The sequence below is a fragment of the Notolepis coatsorum genome, assembly GCF_963971535.1.
Source record: "Notolepis coatsorum genome assembly, chromosome: 15".
Classification (NCBI taxonomy): domain Eukaryota; kingdom Metazoa; phylum Chordata; class Actinopteri; order Aulopiformes; family Paralepididae; genus Notolepis; species Notolepis coatsorum.
Genome location: NC_140179.1, coordinates 6,196,680 through 6,216,312, shown reverse-complemented (window position 1 = coordinate 6,216,312; position 19,633 = coordinate 6,196,680). Strand labels below are relative to the sequence as shown.

At 43.5% G+C, this 19,633-nt stretch overlaps 1 protein-coding gene across 1 annotated transcript in view; it reads right to left on the bottom strand.

The window, feature by feature from the left end:
- Positions 1 to 1,206: 1,206 nt before the first annotated feature.
- Positions 1,207 to 19,633, bottom strand: part of LOC311241356 (uncharacterized protein) — a 43,118-nt gene continuing 24,691 nt past the window's right edge. The window contains exons 5-6 of the mRNA XM_084330143.1: positions 8,848 to 10,731; positions 1,207 to 3,636 (exon numbers count right to left, since the gene is read on the bottom strand). Of these exons, the coding sequence (XP_084186269.1) occupies positions 3,280 to 3,636; positions 8,848 to 10,692 (2,202 nt within the window). The 5' untranslated portion in view covers positions 10,693 to 10,731 and the 3' untranslated portion in view covers positions 1,207 to 3,279. The remainder of the gene's footprint in view (positions 3,637 to 8,847; positions 10,732 to 19,633) is intronic.

Here is a 19,633-nt window from a genome sequence, read left to right as displayed (position 1 = left end):
AACTCAGCAAGACCGACGGATTCTCAGTTACAGTGGGTGACAATATTGTCACAAGGAAAGACGAAATTACCTACCTGGGTTCCATCCTAGAGGCAAATCTTTCCTGTGACAAAATGGCATCCAATGTAATAAAAAAAGTCAACCAACGAACTAGATTCTTGTACCGGATCTCCTCTCTGGTAAACAAGAATACCCTGAAGACTCTGGCAGGAGCACTCATTCAAGGGTACTATGACTATGCGTGCACCTCATGGTACCAAAGCACCTCAAAGGCGCTTAAAACAAAATTACAAACATCACAAAACAAACTGGTCAGACTACTACTTGACCTGAACCCCAGAACCCACCTCACCCCTGCCCACTTTGCCAACCTAGGATGGCTTAGAGTAGACGACAGAGTACAGCAACTTGCAATGGGCCTGGTCTACAAGATACACTATACGACCGGGGTGCCCATGTACATGTCAAAATACTTCCCAAAGGTCAGTGAATACCACAACCACTACACCAGAGGAAGCTCAACAAATCATGTTAAACCCAGATTCGGCTCAAACAAGGGACTAAACACGTTTCGCAATTATGCCACAACAATGTGGAACGCCCTACCCAAAGCTGTAAAGGAATGTGAATCCCTGCCCACATTCAAAACCGCTCTAAAGAGCACCTACGGGAGGCTGCAATTCGAAACTGGCCACCGTAAATGCCCAAAACCCCCACCACCTCCTAATAGACAGTCTCCTCACCACCGCATGTATATATTCCCTCCCCGCCGTATGTATTTTTCCCTCCCACCCACCCCCTCCTAATGTACAGTCCCCTCCCCATCATATGTATATACTCTGTCAGGATCTAAGGGTAACAGTACTGTATATTTGAATACCGTTATGTCACAAATGTATCAGTACTAAATACCTATATGTCCCTATGCCATAAATGTCATGTATGTTGTGTATGTCATAAATGTCTATATGAATTGAAAATGGGGGACCCTGATGGAAACAAGACAAACGTCTTTCTCAGGTCTGCATCCCCTTAACAATTGTATGTATTGAGCCGTACTGTATTGTACCCATTCTGCTAAATAAAGTTTTCATTCATTCATTCATGGTTATCCGACCATCTGTATCAGACCATACTTCCTGCAATTATAATAACTTTAATAATAATAACTTTATTTGTATAGCACTTTTCATACAGAGGTTGCAGTTCAAAGTGCTTCACAACAGTAAAAACACAGGCATGGGTGAGCATAGCAGGGTATGGTAAATCAGTGTTTCACATTAGGATCTAGCATCCTAATAGGCTCTCTATTCAGTAATACAAATAATAAAGTAGTTTAAAATGATTAAGTTTAAAAATAGTCTAAAAATTATAAAATAGAACAGACATACAACAGTAAAAAATGTAAATAGCAAGGTTACAGTAAAAAGTGTGAAAAATAGTTTAAAATTATTCAGTTTAAAAATAGTCATCAGTAAGAAGTAAAAAGTGTGATAACCGACACATGAATTCAACTCAATATTCAACTTCCGTTTCACGACTATAGCAACTCCACGGGATCTCGTTCCAAAGGAAGTGTGACTAATGTTATGATATATGTTGTCCGCTAGCGTTGCTTTGTCTTCCACTAAAAGGTGCGTTTCGCTTAGAAGAGCCACATCAACCTGTTTGTTTTTCATCAGTGTGCGTTTGTTTATTTATTCCCCCAGTATTCCAGATTATTATATTGAAACTAGCCATAATCTATACATGTTGTTGTGTGCTTGTTGGTAATGCGTCTGGAGTACGAATTCACAATGGATATATATCCAATTATTGAGGTCCCGTTGAGAGCTGAGCTTAAAAACATACATATATACAAATAATCCCCTAAACCCCCCTCCCTCAAAGAGCTGTACAAGGCTGTGTTCCTTTGACACCACCTTCGCGTACAACTCCCTCCCTTACACCACCGGTTAGCCCAGAGTGAGCCATTTATCCTTAACTTTCCTATGCTAATTGCCATAGGATCGAAAACTTTAATTCTAATTTAATAGAATGTCACTTGTGGCCTAGCCACTCTCCTTTTAATGTAATAAAAAATAAAATAAAAAATATGCCTCAATTAGTATACTCATTTGAACCTTCTACTAACATGTATGTTGGAACCTTTCAGAAAACAGAGAAAAAGAAAGAAAGATGTTTAGAACTAAATTATAGAAATCCCTAAAGTTAGGAAACAATTGCTTAAAATTTTAAAATAACTTTGCCAAGCTTACACCTTTAGATGAAAATGAGGTTTTTAAATCCTTGTATGCAGTTAGTCCCCCGACAAGGGTGGGCATTAAACCGTTATGAAGGTTTATTGATCTTCCATATCTGGTTCATGTGCAGGTACATACCGAATGTTATTGTTCCCAGGCCTTCATTGTAAAAGTCCAGTGTATTCTAGAAAGTTAGCCACCGATCATGACTTGTATAAAACTGATGTTATGTTCCAGGGTATTCTTCCTGCCATAGAGTTATGTCATTCCAGTGTATTCCAGTATATTCCAATATGACAGAGCGATCGAAAAAGAATCCAGAATGTTCCAAAATGTCGACGTCAGATCATAACCTGCACAAAACCATAAATCTATAAATATAGTGTCTAGCGTTTCGTATTAAACTATTTGTACCTCAGTGTTGTCAAAAAGCTTGTTTGATGCCGTTTTTGAAGTCCGAGCCATAGCAAAGTTATCCAGCATAGATAAAAAAAAAAAAAAGAAAAAAAGATGAATAAGCTTGTCATCCACGATGTGTTTCCTTCATGTACTCTTCGGCCGCTTCAGGCGAACGTAGCCCGATCCTTTTTCCATTTTCCCCCACAATGGAAAGAAACGCTGGATAACGTAGGCTGGGATGGAGATTTTTCTCATAGAGCTGCTGCATCACATCTACGTGTGTTCTCAGTCCTGTACTGCTCAGGTTCTGAGTCAGATTCAGAAGTTGCCATGTGTTTGCCACTTGAAGTCGTTGGTGACCTGCGCTGAATGGCAGTTTTGGATTCAGCAGATTGTCCGTTTGTTATCATACATATCATACAATCGGACTCATCAGAAGTTTCCTTGCTTTCGGTTGTGGTTGGAAGTCTCCTCTCTTCGCACTTGCGTACATTCTTTGCAAAATCGCCATCATCATCTCTCAGAGTCAGACATCGGGTAAAGGAGGCCTCTGCGATAGGCTACGTCTGACGTGTCCTCGCCTTCTTCCTTACAATCTGACTTGGAGGGAGATCTTCGGAAGCTTTTTGGAAATGAATCAAGATGTTGAGTAGTCAGAACTGTGTTCAGTTTCAGATGTACTTAGGTCCCCATCACATTCAGGGTCAGACTCAACTTCACATGAAGGAGTCATTTGTGGCCTCGGGTTCTGATCCCCGGTCTGAATGTCGCTGTCCTCCTCCTCTGGGGCAGAAAAAATGGCACAGTGTGCATAATTTATGTCTTTCGCCTTTAGGAAACTGTTGAAAGAGTCAAAAACCTCTACGTCAGAGGAGGCAGACGCCGCTGCTAGTTTTGAGGTAGAGTCTAGATCCATGGATTGTTCATGTTGCAGATCTTCATGTTCCAACCCTTCCACTTTAAGTGAAGCTTCAGTCTTCACCGCACTTTCACACTGTGAAGAGTTAAAGAGTGCATGTTTAGAGGATTCAGTACATTATAGGCTCAAATCTCTGATTCATACATCCCATGCATACTGATGTGGATACACAGATACTGATACTGAAGAGGATACCAGGCTAAAATACTGCAGGTACTGAGGGTGATACCAGGCTAAAATACTGCAGGTACTGAGGGTGATACCATGCTAAAATACTGCAGGTACTGAGGGTGATACCAGGCTAAAATACTGCAGGTACTGAGGGTGATACCATGCTAAAATACTGCAGGTACTGAAGAGGATACCAGGCTAAAATAATGCAGGTACTGAGGGTGATAATAGGCTAAAATACTGCAGGTACTGAGGGTGATAATAGGCTAAAATACTGAAGGTACTGAGGGTGATACCAGGCTAAACTACTGCAGGTACTGAGGGTGATACCAGGCTGAAAATACTGCAGGTTCTGAGGGTGATAACAGGCTAAAATACTGCAGGTACTGAGGGTGATGCCAGGCTAAAATACTGCAGGTAGGGTATATTTGTAGTTGTGAAGATAATCTACCTCACTTGGAGTGTGAATGTGATATATCCCAGGAAACTACTCAACCTCTATATATACTAGAGAATAGTCAGATTTAACTTCAGTTAGTAAATATAAAGAAGTCAGATTTAACTTCAGTTAGTAAATATAGAAAAGTCAGATTTAATTTCAGTTAGTAAATATAGAGAAGTCAGATTTAATTTCAGTTACTAAATATAGAGAAGTCAGATTTAACTTCAGTTAGTAAATATTGAGAATAGTCATATTTAACTTCAGTTAGTAAATATAAAGTCCGATTTAATTTCAGTTAGTAAATATAGAGAATAGTCATATTTAACCTCAGTTAGTAAATAGAGAATAGTCCGATTTAACTTCAGTTAGTAAATACAGAGAAGTCAGATTTAACTTCAGTTAGTAAATATAGAGAATAGTCAGATTTTACTTCAGTTAGTAAATACAGTATAGTTAATAGTCAAGATTTAATTTCAGTTAGTAAATATAGAGAAGTCAGATTTAACCTGTTAGTAAATATAGAGAAGTCAGATTTAAGTTAAGTTAGTAAATATAAAGAATAGTCAGATTTTACCTCAGTTAGTAAATATAAAGAATAGTCATATTTTACCCGTTTGTAAATATAGATAATAGAAGATTTAATTGCAGTTAGTAAATATAGAGAATAGCTACTGATGTGTATGATATGGACCTTCCGTATGAATCCTACAATGTGATTGTAAGGAGGAAAAATTATTCACACATCCTTACATGAACATATTCTGTACACTATGTTCTCAATCACTCTATAGCCATGAATGGACTCCTGTCTCTGCTCAGTATCTGCTTCTGACACTATAAGGTAAACGGCCTATGATATATAAACAGCAATGGGAGATGTACCGTATGGACTAATATGGACATAGACGAGACACAGTATATGCATCATGAGAACTTACATGTCAGAATTTACATGTTAAAGCCCCCGTGCCTTATAAATGGCCTTTTCCAGTGTTTAGCATTGTTTTCTAGCAATGTGGGGTTGTATCAATGGGGTCTGTGTCTCTAATTCTCATTTTGGCTCATCAGTCCAGTCTCGAGTTCATGAGATCCTCCCTCACTGAACTAAGCTATTCTGAATTTCGCGTACCTGTGACGTCCAATAATTCTCATCTGCATAACTAACGCCTCTATGGTTGTATAACTAATGCCCCCTCTATGGTTGTAGAACTAATGCCCCCTCTATGGTTGTAGAACTAATGCCCCCTCTATGGTTGTAGAACTAACGCGCCCTCTATGGTTGTAGAACTAACGCCCCCTCTATGGTTGTAGAACTAATGCCCCCTCTATGGTTGTAGAACTAATGCCCCCTCTATGGTTGTAGAACTAATGCCCCCTCTATGGTTGTAGAACTAACGCCCCCTCTATGGTTGTAGCCACACTCAACCATTCGCTCAACAACAGAGCGAGTGGAAATACTGACACTTCCTCAAACTGGTTGAAATGGCGTGGGTGCCGACAGAGAGCAGAGAACGAGCGAGCGAGAGAGGAAGAGAGATAGAGAGGAAGAGAGAGAGAGACAGAGGGACACGGAGCATTTACACACACTCCCGACCGCGCGCACATGGGGAAACACACACGCAGTTGGGAGCACTCGCATATCACTGCCAACCTGCTGCAAAATATCATTGCGCACGTTCCCACACGCGCGCGCCCGTATTCCGATCCGTGCAATAATATTCACAGGGGTATATATTGTCATTTGAAACAAGTTACCAATGCATTATCCAACGGCGAAATTAATTAGTATCCCCCTCAATCTCTCTATGTCTCTGTCTGCCAGTGCAGACTGTGGGTGACTGTCACTCAAATCGCTTATGGGCGGAGCCCAGCCCAAAACAGCTTGAAATCTTGAAATACAAAACAATGAATTTTTTTTAAATACACCTTACAGATGTGTTCCATAGACTCACAGGAATTGTGTAACATTGCCCAAATAGTGAAACACGGGACCTTTAAATATGTATCAAGTAATATGATCCTTTGTCTGTGAGATATAAAACATTACTGTGTTACGGTCTCTTCTATCCTCTGCCCTTTATCCTCTCCTCCCTTCTTCCCAACTCTATTACTGATGAAAGAGCATTTTTACTGCACAAACTGTATGGATCCATATTAGGGCTGCATGATTTTGGGGAAATATCTAATAGCGATTTTTCGGACAGATTGCGATTCAATTTGCACACACACAGATGAAGGAAGAATGGCTTATAGTAGACTTAATGATTTTAGAATATTTCAGCTAATGAAGTAAAATGTTTATCATCATCAACTATCCACTTCGTTTTTATAGTGTAATGTTTTACTACTTAAATGATAATTGAACGTACAGTGGAGAGAGGGAGGGAGGGAGAGAGACAGGCTCAGCCCCGCCCACCCCGATCGATTGATAGCATGCTATACTCGAGCGATTGTGAATTACTTGTGGAGGAAAACACTGTACAAAATAAACGTCTTTTCCAGTGTTTTAGACTTTGCTCTTTTATTTTGAAACCCCCCGACCGGAAGTATTGTTGTTATTATCGCTAGCGGAACCTATCTATGAGCGGACAACTTGTGTCGTCCATTTCTATGTTTTTGAGTTAACATTAATACAAATGTTGAGATTGTTGGTGAACAACTAACTTTAGGTTCGTTTTAACATTAGATGCAGCTACAGGCAATCGATGAGGAGGAATCTTTTAATCGGCAGCGCGTCAAAGCCGTATATAATAGAATAGCCCTGTGGTGCATAGGCACGACAGCGCAGATCGAAACTACCTGTTGGATTAAATTAATTGATGTTTAACTTGTCCCTGTGTCCAGTCCTTTCGGTCACTAGCCCCACCAGTTCATTGTAAACAATGATGCATGTAATTGTATTAACGTTATTGTGTGTTGTAGCTATGTTATACATTCTGAATGGCATTAACGTTAGTTGGTTAGCTATTTAGCTAATGTTGATAGCATTGAATAGCATCTACGCTAGCTGGCTACAACGAATTCTCACAAGCTGGTTCGAGTTCTCATAGCCGCGAGTATTCTCATAGCCGCAAGTAATCGATTACTCACGCCCATCTCTATTCCCTACTATTGAAACTCCGGTTTTCTGTCTGTGAGCAGGGTTAGCTAGCTTAGGTTAGTTAGCGCCGTGGCTAACGTTAGTTTCCCCCGACGTGGGCATCAGGAATGACGAGGATGCAAAGCTTGTTAGACGCATTGGAGTTTTCACTGCACATAGAAAATACGACCAAATAGGCACACTCTGGAGCCCTGCTGTAACGTCTTCACACACGTTTCATGGGCTGTTGTTGTTGGGCGTATACGTAGCTACCTTGGGCTACTTCTGATTGGTGAGCAATGAGAGCACAGCACTTCTGATTGGTAAGCATGACTGACTAGCAAGAAAAAACCTTGAATCAGACTCGCTGTATAACGTATCCCAAATCGCAGGCTTTTCGATTTGCTAATTGCGTAATTTCAAATCACGATTTCGATTTAAAATCGATCAATCATTCAGCCCTAATCCATATTATAATTAATCGTTCAGCCCTAATCCATAGTATAATAAACAATCTTATTGAACTTCAGGAATGGTCTCCTAATCATTCGGATATTAATTTCAATATTAGTATTCCGATTTCTATTCGTAACACTTTAATCGCCGAAGACGCTGTTCAGCGTCTTTCCCCACCATGCTTATTCTGCCGAAGACGCTGGACGGCGTCTTTGATATCAATATTTCAAAAATCTGTGATCGAAATCATATTTCTCCCCCGGAGACATTATATGTACTGGTGAGCCCCTCTCAATTCTCCAACGGTTGAAGAGCGCCATCTGGTGGCCGATCGGCCGCTCGCCCAAACAGGAAGTGATGCGGATGAAGTGGTGCTCACCCATATTTCGTCCGGGCACTCGCTATCATTAGCAGGACTCCATCTTGACACAATGGATGTCGATCGGTTGCAAATAACTCTATAAACATCATGATTTGGACGTATATACTATTATACAACCTGGAAATGGATCGGGTATTTCTACATCCCATAATAGGAATATCTCTGCTCCACGCTCATCGCCCAACGCTATGAGGAAGCTACGGTAAGATTCAGCGTTTTTTTTTAACGTGTTCCATATAAACTGCTCTGATGATCATATCACCCACACTAGATGAATGATAACGTTGCCCACGGAATTATAAACGACCCCCCGCCCAACATCAGATCATACGTAGTAACTCCTAGAAGCACGTCCAGTTGACATTTTTTATCTCGCACAGATTCCTACCAAATTGTATTTGATCATCAATATAATGCATTTAGGGCTATAAATCAAGTTCTGGAGAAAGCTGCAGAAAACGATAAAAACATACTTATACTTTAGACCGTATTTTAGTATGAATATGTGAATGAAAAAGTATAACGTTGCTACACCCTGAACAATAGATATAGGACGTTGAATGGGCCATAGTAATGTCAATTTAGAAATACAATTTAAAAAGTTATAGCCCTGCAAAGAAGGGGAACTTCTCCATGTTAAATAGGGCTGGCGAGGGATGGTAAATTATGAATTTAACCCCGGTGATCAAAGTGTTAATACCTCAGACCACAGATCTTGATTTACATAGAAACACATCATTACAGTGATATAACCACCTGCATAAACAGTGGCTCAGGAGGGAGAGCAGTCGTCTGGTAATCAGAAGGTTCCCGGTTAGATTCCAGCTCGTCCTGGGCAGTGTGTCGAAGTGTCCTTGAGCTAGAAACATAACCCCTAACTGCTCTCGATAAGTAGGTTGGCATCTTGCATGGTGTCCTCTGCCGTCTGTAGTGTTGTTTAAGTTCTCTCATCGTCTTGAAGCTCTTCCCACACTGGTCACAGCAGTAAGGTTTCTCTCCTGTGTGTACCATGTGGTGACTTTTAAGATATGCCTTTGTCTTGAAGCTCTTCCCACACTGGTCACAGCAGTAAAGTTTCTCTGCTGTGTGTACCATGTGATGTCTTTTAAGTTCTCCCATCGTCTTGAAGCTCTTCCCACACTGGTCACAGAAGTAAAGTTTCTCTCCTGTGTGTACCATGTGGTGACATTTAAGATATGCCTTTGTCTTGAAGCTCATATCGCACTGGTCACAGCAGTAAGGTTTCTCTCCTGTATGTACCATGTGGTGACTTTTAAGTTCTTTCATCGTCTTGAAGCTCTTCCCACACTGGTCACAGCAGTAAAGTTTCTCTCCTGTGTGTACCATGTGGTGACTTTTAAGATATGCCTTTGTCTTGAAGCTCATATCACACTGGTCACAGCAGTAAGGTTTCTCTCCTGTGTGTACCATGTGGTGTTGTTTAAGCGCAACCTTTGTCTTGAAGCTCTTCCCACACTGGTCACAGCAGTAAGGTTTCTCTCCAGTGTGTACCATGTGGTGACTTTTAAGTTCTGCCTTTGTCTTGAAGCTCTCTCCACACTGGTCACAGCAGTAAGGTTTCTCTCCTGTGTGTACCATGTGGTGTAGTTTAAGTTCTTTCATCGTCTTGAAGCTCTTCCCACACTGGTCACAGAAGTAAAGTTTCTCTCCTGTGTGTACCATGTGGTGTCTTTTAAGTTCTGCCTTTGTCTTGAAGCTCTTCCCACACTGGTCACAGCAGTAAGGTTTCTCTGCTGTGTGTACCATGTGGTGTCTTTTAAGTTCTGCCTTGGTCTTGAAGCTCTTCCCACACTGGTCACAGCAGTAAGGTTTCTCTTCTGTGTGTACCATGTGGTGACTTTTAAGCTCTGACTTTCGCTTGAAGCTCATATCACACTGGTCACAGCAGTAAGGTTTCTCTCCTGTGTGTATCATGTGGTGTTGTTTAAGCACCCTCTTTGTCTTGAAGCTCTCCCCACACTGGTCACAGCAGTAAGGTTTCCCTTCTGTGTGTACCATGTGGTGACTTTTAAGCTCTCCCTTTGTCTTGAAGCTATACCCACACTGGTCACAGCAGTAAGGTTTCTCTCCTGTGTGTACCATGTGGTGTTGTTTAAGCTCTCTCATCGTCTTGTAGCTCTTCCCACACTGGTCACAGCAGTAAGGTTTCTCTCCAGTGTGTACCCTGTGGTGTTGTTTAAGTTCTGACTTTGTCTTGAAGCTCTCCCCACACTGGTCACAGCAGTAAGGTTTCTCTCCTGTGTGTACCATGTGGTGTCTTTTAAGTTCTCCCATCGTCTTGTAGCTCTTCCCACACTGGTCACAGCAGTAAGGTTTCTCTGCTGTGTGCACCACGTGGTGTTGTTTAAGTTCTCCCTTTGTCTTGAAGCTCCTCCCACACTGGTCACAGCAGTAAGGTTTCTCTCCTGTGTGTACCATGTGGTGTGTTTTAAGACATCTCTTTGTTTGGAAGCTCCTCCCACACTGGCCACAGCAGTAAGGTTTCTCTCCTGTGTGTACCATGTGGTGACTTTTAAGCTCAGCCTTTGTCTTGAAGCTCTCCCCACACTGGTCACAGGAATGGCGTCTCAATTCCTCCATGTCTCTATTGGTTGCCGGGCAGCAGGACAGGGGTTGGATCTGGGGAACAGAGAGAGACAGAAACATTCAAATGAAGAGATAGGTTTGTAAACTGGCAGTCTAAGGCTATGTGTAGATGTATACTTTAAGACATTCTGATGAACCCTGCCTTACAGTGAAATTACAGAGGTGACTGTTCATTCTCCACTGGAAACATAGCATGAGGTGACTGTTCATTCTCCACTGGAAACATAGCATGAGGTGACTGTTCATTCTCCACTGGACACATAGCATGAGGTGACTGTTCATTATCCACTGGACACATAGCATGAGGTGACTGTTCATTCTCCACTGGACACATAGCATGAGGTGACTGTTCATTCTCCACTGGAAACATAGCATGAGGTGACTGTTCATTCTCCACTGGACACATAGCATGAGGTGACTGTTCATTCTCCACTGGACACATAGCATGAGGTGACTGTTCATTCTCCATTGGACATTACAGGAAAAATGGCAATTTGTCCAAAACACTAATTATGATACTGTAGTTCTATTCTGGCAACAGCTGGTTCCATACAGTAGATGATTTGTGCATTTTTCAATCAGTACATATTTGTTTTTATTAAAAATGAGGAAGTAGCCCAGTATATACGCTTAGGCCACAATGTCTGACCACCTCCCTGCCAGAAGCACCATGACCTGCTTATTGTGTCAAGACACATCCCAACAGTGTCAGACAGACTCTCTAACTCTCTCCACCTGGTCAACCAAGACCACAGTGTCAAACACTCTCTAAAGCTCCCTACCTGATCAACCAAGACCACAGTGTCAAACAGACTCTCTAAAGCTCTCCACCTGGTCAACCAAGACCACAGTGTCAAACAGACTCTCTAAAGCTCTCCACCTGATCAACCAAGACCACAGTGTCAAACAGACTCTCTAAAGCTCTCCACCTGGTCAACCAAGACCACAGTGTCAAACAGACTCTCTAAAGCTCCCTACCTGATCAACTAAGACCACAGTGTCAAACAGACTCTCTAAAGCTCCCTACCTGGTCAACCAAGACCACAGTGTCAAACAGACTCTCTAACTCTCTCCACCTGTTCAACCAAGACCACAATGTCAGACAGACTAAGGCTCTCCACCTGATCAACTAAGACCACAGTGTAAAACAGACTCATGCTCTCCACATCAAGACCAAGATAGCGGTGCGAGCAGGCGCAGCGGCTACCCTCTGTCCCGATAATGCGGCGTTTACATTTTTTTATTGTTATTACTCGTCGTGTGCGAGTGTTGATCGCGCTTATCCACCTCAAGGCAAACATACAGCCATGAGAGCCTGATCGACATCGGCATATGGTATTTAGTGAATTAAATCCGGTGCACGTTGAGGAGCTACGGGCCATTGGATTACTCCGGCAGCCCACCACTCCACCACTGAGTCGTGCCCGCTGAGGACGCGCCGCAGGCGGTGCAAGAGGAAGCAGAAGCAGGGGCAAGCGTGGAGGTATACGAGCTAGGCTAGCGGCTAACCCAAACAAGCCAGCTATACCATCTATCTATCCTACTCGCTAACGTACGCTCCCTGGACAATAAACGGGACCACATACACCGACACAGCAGGCGGCGAGAGAGTGTCGTTTTTCACCTTTAGGAAACTGTTGAAAGAGTCAAACATGAGCTAACATGCTACCGGGCGGACATGTTCCTCACGGAAGAAGGCAAGACCTGCGGCGGCGGGGTCTGTGTTTACATCAGAGATGCTTGGTGTCAAGACACTGGTGGTACGTAAACACTGCTCAGCCCTGGTTGAGTTAATGTTCCTAAAGTGTCGGCCATTCTACCTACCGAGGGAGTTTACATCCCCCCCTGCTCTAACAACAACGACAGAACTATAGGAACTGAACAACGCCATCTGTGAGCAACAGACAGCCCATCCAGATGGATTTCTCATCATGGCTGGCGATTTCAACCAAACCTTAAGTCTCTATGCTCACAACTTCAACATGTTGATTTTCCTACACAGGTAAAAAACACACTGGACCTTGTGTACAACCCTGAGACGAGTATACAAGGCTACACCCCTCCCCCACCTGGGTGCTTCTGATCACACTACTGTCATGCTAATGCCAGCATACAGGCCAAGGGCTAAAGTCACCAGACCAGTTCAGAAGCAAGTGCAGGTGTGGCCAGAGGATGCCTCCTCAACACTTCAAGACTGCTTTGACACCACAGCCTGGGATAATGTTTAAGCAGGCAGCCACCTATAACCATCACACCAACATCCGTGAATATACAGAGACAGTCACTGCCTACATCAGTAAATGCATCAATCAGAAACCATGGCTGACAGGGGAAGTCCATGGTTTACTGAGGGCCCGGAATAGGCTTGGGCGGTATGACGGTATTACGATATACCGGGGTATTTAGAAATACCGACGGTATTGAAAATCAATACCGTCCGTCACCGTCAAAATCACAGATGCGCTTCAGCTTCTATTACAGTGAAACAGAGTTGAGTGTAGTGCACACACGCGCCAGCAGAGGGCGAGACCAGTCTAGTGGAGCGAGTGGGTCACAACGGTGTTCACGTGTTTTGAATGACCGACAGAAACAGGTTGAATGGGGGTAGAGATGGGGGGAAGACACTCTGAGAAAGTTACGGCTTTGTCCGGGAATCGAACTTGCTACCCCAGATCCGTGACGAGCACGGTTGTCCCCGGCGCCGAAATAGCGCTCGAGGTACGCGGTGAGCTACTGGAGCTCCCCCGGTGTTCACGTTTTACGGTAATGTTGCGACAGTGCTGTGAAAATACCGTAAAGCGTTGTGACGAGAGTTGGTGTGTGTTGTTGTGGAGTGGTGCACTGGTGGAGCAAGCAAATAATCAGTCTATTATTATATGTGAACTAAAGAGTACAAGGTTTACACAACAGCCCCCACCAGCCTTTTTATTGTATTTGTACCGTCCTGTACTATCCGCTGTCAGCTGTTTATCTCTCTCTGTGAGCTACTGAGCTTGATTAGCTAGCGTTAGCTCACGCTAACTAGCGTTAGCTCTGCGGCTAATCTTAAGATTACCCTGAACTAAATCAATGACTAGGTTATAAAGCATTAGAGTAGTTTTCACTGCACATTAGAGTAGTTTTCACCCCCCCCCCCCCCCCCCCGCTGATGAAAATGAAAGTCATACCGTCAAATACCGTGCACCGGGGTATTATGTGATAAAGGTATAACGGTGTGAAAAAAAGGATACCGCCCAAGCCTAGCCCGGAACACCGCCTGCCCTGGCCTGAGAACAGCCAGGGCCGACTTAGACATTGGCATCAAAAATGCAAAAAGGCAGTACACGAGGGCGGTTAGGTGGCCGAGCGGAGATTGCGTTCGTCACCAACCCCGGAGCTGTGAGCTGGATTCGCCTGTTCGAATCCAGCTCACAGCTCCGGGGTTGTCACCAGCTTGGCTGGCCGTCCACACTAATACAATTGGCTGTATTAGAGGGTGGGAGAAGCTGGCGGGGTGGGTCCGGGTCGTTGTAAACAGCGACTCCTACAGTTCGGTCGGGGCGCCTGCTAAGCGCGGATAGGACCTGAGGGGGATAGTGTGGTCCTCCCACACGCTACGCCCTCTCAGTGTGAATCCACGCTGCCAGGTGAAAAGAAGCGGTGATTGGCTGGACGTGTGTCGGAGGAAGCACGTGGTAGCCTCCACTCTCCCAGATGATCTGACTGTGGGGGGTAAGTGCGCAGCGACCAGGAAGGGATTGGGAATTGGCATACGACTAACATTGGGATGGGAGAAAATCGGAGAAAAAAAAAAAAAAAGAAAAAAAAAAAAAAAAAAAAAGGCAGTACACAAATAGGCGCGTTCACACCGGGATTAATTGGTTCAGAAAATTGTTGTTTTTTCCTTGCGAACGGTGACATCATCAGTGGACGTGTCATATTCTAGGCTGTCAGGACAAGCAAAAACTTTTTCGAGGTTCAGCATTGCACTCAATCGATCCATTCAACAGGAAGCGATTTGTGACTGATCTCAAAATGAGATTAGATTCCAATGTATTGTTATTATACAGCACAAGTACAATACACCATCCAACCAGAGAGGATAAAGAAATGCTACAGAAATAAATATGCATGGAGAAAGGTAGTGAGCCAAAGTGTGCAAGCACACACACACACGTACTGTATACGTTCAAAATTAATCATTCCAGCAAAGTAGGCTTCTATTATTCTAATGACTTGTTTTATTGCGTATCATAGTAGTAAGTCCTACTGTAGAACATGACATATTAGCATGACATCTGATTTATTAATGCCAATACTAACCGACTGCGCAATCGGCTCTTGACAAGTGTAAACTATGGATTAGTCAGTTGCAGTCAACGTCGGACCCTTTAGCTCAACTGGTTAGTGTGGCTGCCTGTGGATCCTATGGTCACAGGTTCAAATCTCTTGGTTTCACAACTTCCTTTCTTATTTCATTCATTTATTTTTTTCTGGAGCATTTCTTTATCCACTTTGGTTGGATGGTGTATTGTACTTGTGCTGTATAATGACAATACATTTGAATCGGATCTCATCTTGAGATTGCTACCTGTTGAGTACATGGTGCAGATGCAATGCCGAACCTTTGAAGCTGTTTTGATGACGGAGGATGGTGGAGCGTTGGGTTCTGTTTAAATAGGTGTACACACGGGCTGGTTCACCAGAAAGCACCAAGGTTCAGAGGCTCCAGAACAGAGCCGGAGTCTTGCCGGAGTGAAAACGCCCAAAGAGGATAGAGCACCGTTTCAGTGACAGCAGAGACACCAGGAGCCTGTGGCGGGGGATTCAGACCATCACAGACTACAAACCCTGACCACAGACCTGTGACAGTGACACCATTCTGCTGAACAACCTGAAGCGCCTCTACTTCCTCCGCAAACTGAGAAGAGCTGGAGCCTCAGTTCCCATCTTGTGCTCCTTCTACTTGGGCACCATCGAGAGCCTCCTGACCAGCTGCATAACCGCGTGCAGGGCTGTACAGTGCGACATATATATTGCACGTGCTACAGCAACAGCGGTCTGTGCGATGGATGGATTTACTTCGGTTCATATAGATACTCTTATTTTGAAAATCCTGTAGCGGGTCTCATTTCTGCCCACGCGCAGCTCCAGCTAGGCTCCGAAAGCTAGCAACGTTCAGGTGCATATGATACTCTTATTTAAAAAAAAAACTCTTGTGACAACTCGACGAGTCATATCCGCCCTATCCGTGCTTCTGCAAGCAGAGCAGCGCGTTGGTCGGTTGGTGCGCACTGCTGCCTTAACACAGCAGTGCGCCTACACGTCCCGAAATAAGTCTGTGGTGTTTTTTTTTCTCTCGCAACAGGTCAAATGCATCTACATGCTTTGCCCCGTCGCCATTCCTTTATGCGCACATCGCCCGAAATTAACGTTTATGTACCATTACAATCACTACAACGTTAGCAAGCTAACAAGCTAATCCTGATCAGAGGCAGATGCGCAGAGCCAGCAGACACAGTGTGGACTGGGGAAAGGGAAATGGGGGGGCACTCTCTCCCCTTCCCTGTGTGTGCGTGCGTGCGGAAAGACGATGAAGTCACTAGTCAGGACAGGAGTATATTATAGTAAACTGAGGATGGACAGATAATGTTGATATTCAAATATAAACAAGTTTCGAGAGGAGTGGAAGTTTGAAGACAGACTAGACTACAATATGATGCGGGGGTGGTGAGTTGAAACAGTGTGTGTGTGTGAATGAATGAATGAAAACTTTATTTAACAGATTGTAGAATGGGTACAGTACAGTACGGCTCAATACACACAATTGTTAAGGGGATGCAGACCAAAGAAAGACGTTTGTCTTGTTTACATCAGGGTCCCCCATTGTGTGCGTGTGTGTGTCCCAACCGACCCCACTTCTATGTTTCAATAAATTATTTGCATTTAAAACTATTAAACGCCGACTCATTCCTTCAGTCCACTAAAAATTATGCTAATATTCCTTATGTTGTTTATGATATTAATTGAAAATAGCATATGAGAGTATCATAGTAATAATAACACATGGCGATATACTAAATGACAGCCAAACATGGCACTGCAACTAAATAACAAATACAATAGGCACATTTGTGACTGTTACAAATATAACACGTTTTATGCTTGTGCTACAAGATTTTGGCCTGTGCTACAAAACTATCAACCTCTGTAGCACCAGTGCTATGTGCAAAAAAAGTTAACGTACAGCCCTGCGCGTGGTACGAGGGTTGCACAGCATCCTGCCACAAGACCCTGCAACGGTCAGAACAGCTGAGAGGATCGTTGGTGCCCCCCTCCCCTCCCTCCAGGACATCTACAACACACGCCTGGCCTGCAAAGCACTCATCACCCACCCTGCCCTCCGGGAGAATGAGGAGCCTCTGAGCTAGGACGAGCAGACTGAAAGGCAGCTTCATCCATCAGGCTGTCGGGAAGCTGAACTCTCTCCCAGCTCTGCCCCTCTCTTACTCTGCCCCCACAGACTCTGGACTAGGAACCCACAACCCACTGACACACACACCATCCCACAGACACACACTGCCACTTTACTAACTCACTGCCACTTTATTTTATTTGACTATGTACTACCGCTGGTAGGAAGATTTGCACTAAGTTCTCTTTTACCTCTTTTATTTAAGTCACTCATGCATTTATTTTTAGCTACTGTTTATATTGTACATAGAGCTGCCGCGGTATTGATGTTTTCCTTACCGCACACATTTGCAAAATATTTCCTACCGCCGCGGTATTACCGCACACACGCACACACAAAAAAAAAAGTTTGAATGCATTTTTTTTGTAGTCTACTCTTTATATAGCATATAGCCTGCCTCTAGTCTAAATGTCTATCTTTAGAGGATGACTTTGCAGCATGAATATTGTTTGGGATTCGGCATGCACGCATTCGTTATTAAAAGTGAAACACGGATTCGAAGTCTCCCCTCGGTGTCGCGCCCGCCGGTTACCCCCCCGACCCTTTCTTCTTCTTCTTATTATAACGTTACTACTTATGATTACAAAGGCATTCGATTTGTGGCAATAACGTTAGTATAGTTACACGTTCGTATTTACCGGACCACATAGCAAGGCAAGCGTTACTCAATTAATATCTAAGTTCCTTTCTTTGCTCAGAGCGTGCCGAGTTGTACCCATTCTGCGGTCTGTTAATAAAGTTTTCAATCAGACAAGTGTATAGAACGAAGGGCTTTTATTATAACATTTCGTTGCAGTAAAATCATTATGCCTCGTTCCCTGAGGAGCGACGGCGTCGGTAATCCACTCCGGTCTCCGGTGGGAGCTAACGTACTATTAGCCGTGTTGTGATGGCTGAGATTCAGGAAGTAAACGCACTGCAAGATGCTCCAAGCATGTGACGCGTATCTCTTCTGACCAATCAGTGGTCTGCAGTGTTTCATGTGACTTTTCTGGTACCCAATAGGGTCGCTTGGAATCTCGACAGAGAAGTAGGGTATATCTGCAGAGCCGCAAGCCCAACGAGAGCGTAATAATAATAATAATATAATAAAAAACAGCGGTGATGCCGGTATTCAGCCCAACGCTGCGGTGGGCATGATGTAACAGCGATACCGCGGTAATACCGATATCGCGGCAGCTCTAATTGTACATAGTCCTGTATATTGTGTTGTATATTGTGTCCTATATTACTTTGTTTATATTGTAGAGATCTTTTTATATACACTGTGGGAAGGGGGGAACGTAATTACATTTTCTGTATGTCTTGCACATTATGGGAAATGACAATAAAGTTGACTTTGATGATCAACCAAGACCACAGTGCCAAACAGACTGGGGCGGGATCCACAAAGAATGGATTGCACAGTGCTAATTGCACCCTTACTTACAATTCATTATGAATTGAAAATGGGGGACTCCAATGGAAACAAGACGAAAGTCTCTCTCTGGTCTGCATCCCCTTAACAAGTGTGTATTGAGCCATACTGTATTGTACCCATTCTGCAATCTGTTAATAACATTTTCAATCAAACCTATCGATATTTTTTATTAGTATATTTTTTTAATATATATATACTTTTTTTTATTATTATTTAAACACATTTATGTTAATCTTGCAGCAATTCTTTGTCATTGCCGCCATCTTTAGTGTTACAGATTTCCCCATTCAAAACGACCACAGTGATCCTTCTCATTTTATAGTCGGAGGTCTCTGGATGTGATGGAGGAGTGCACTGCATATTGAATGCACAGTGCAGAGTTGCAATTCAACTGAATTTACATGAAATGGGGATGTTTTAACTAAAACATGCCACAAGACCTAGTATAGTATAAAGTATTATTTTTTTTTACACGTGCAAAGAAAATCGATAAGTGATGCCACTTATCGATTTCACGCAGTTATCGATAAATCAATAAGTGGTCTCAGACTTATGTCAAAAACAGACTGAAATTCTCCACCTGGTCAACCAAGACCACAAAGTTTCTCTCAAAACTCACCTGCACACTGATAAATCAGCCCAAAGACATTGTCTGGACTAATGAAATGCATGAAACATCCACACGCTCCACACTCATGGTCGGAAGATCACCGTTTCAGGCCCCAGTCAAGGCCGTTGTGGGAAAGTGGTGTTGCACTCGGCCCTCTGGACCTGGTGGTGTTGTTGTTTAGCAGGGAGCACTCTGTCCTCTGGACCTGGTGGTGTTGTTGTCCAGCAGGGAGCACTCTGTCCTCTGGACCTGGTGGTGTTGTTGTTTAGCAGGGAGCACTCTGTCCTCTGGACCTGGTGGTGTTGTTGTCCAGCAGGGAGCACTCGGTCCTCTGGACCTGGTGGTGTTGTTATCCAGCAGGGAGCACTCTGTCCTCTGGACTTGGTGGTGTTGTTGTTTAGCAGGGAGCACTCTGTCCTCTGGACCTGGTGGTGTTGTTGTTTAGCAGGGA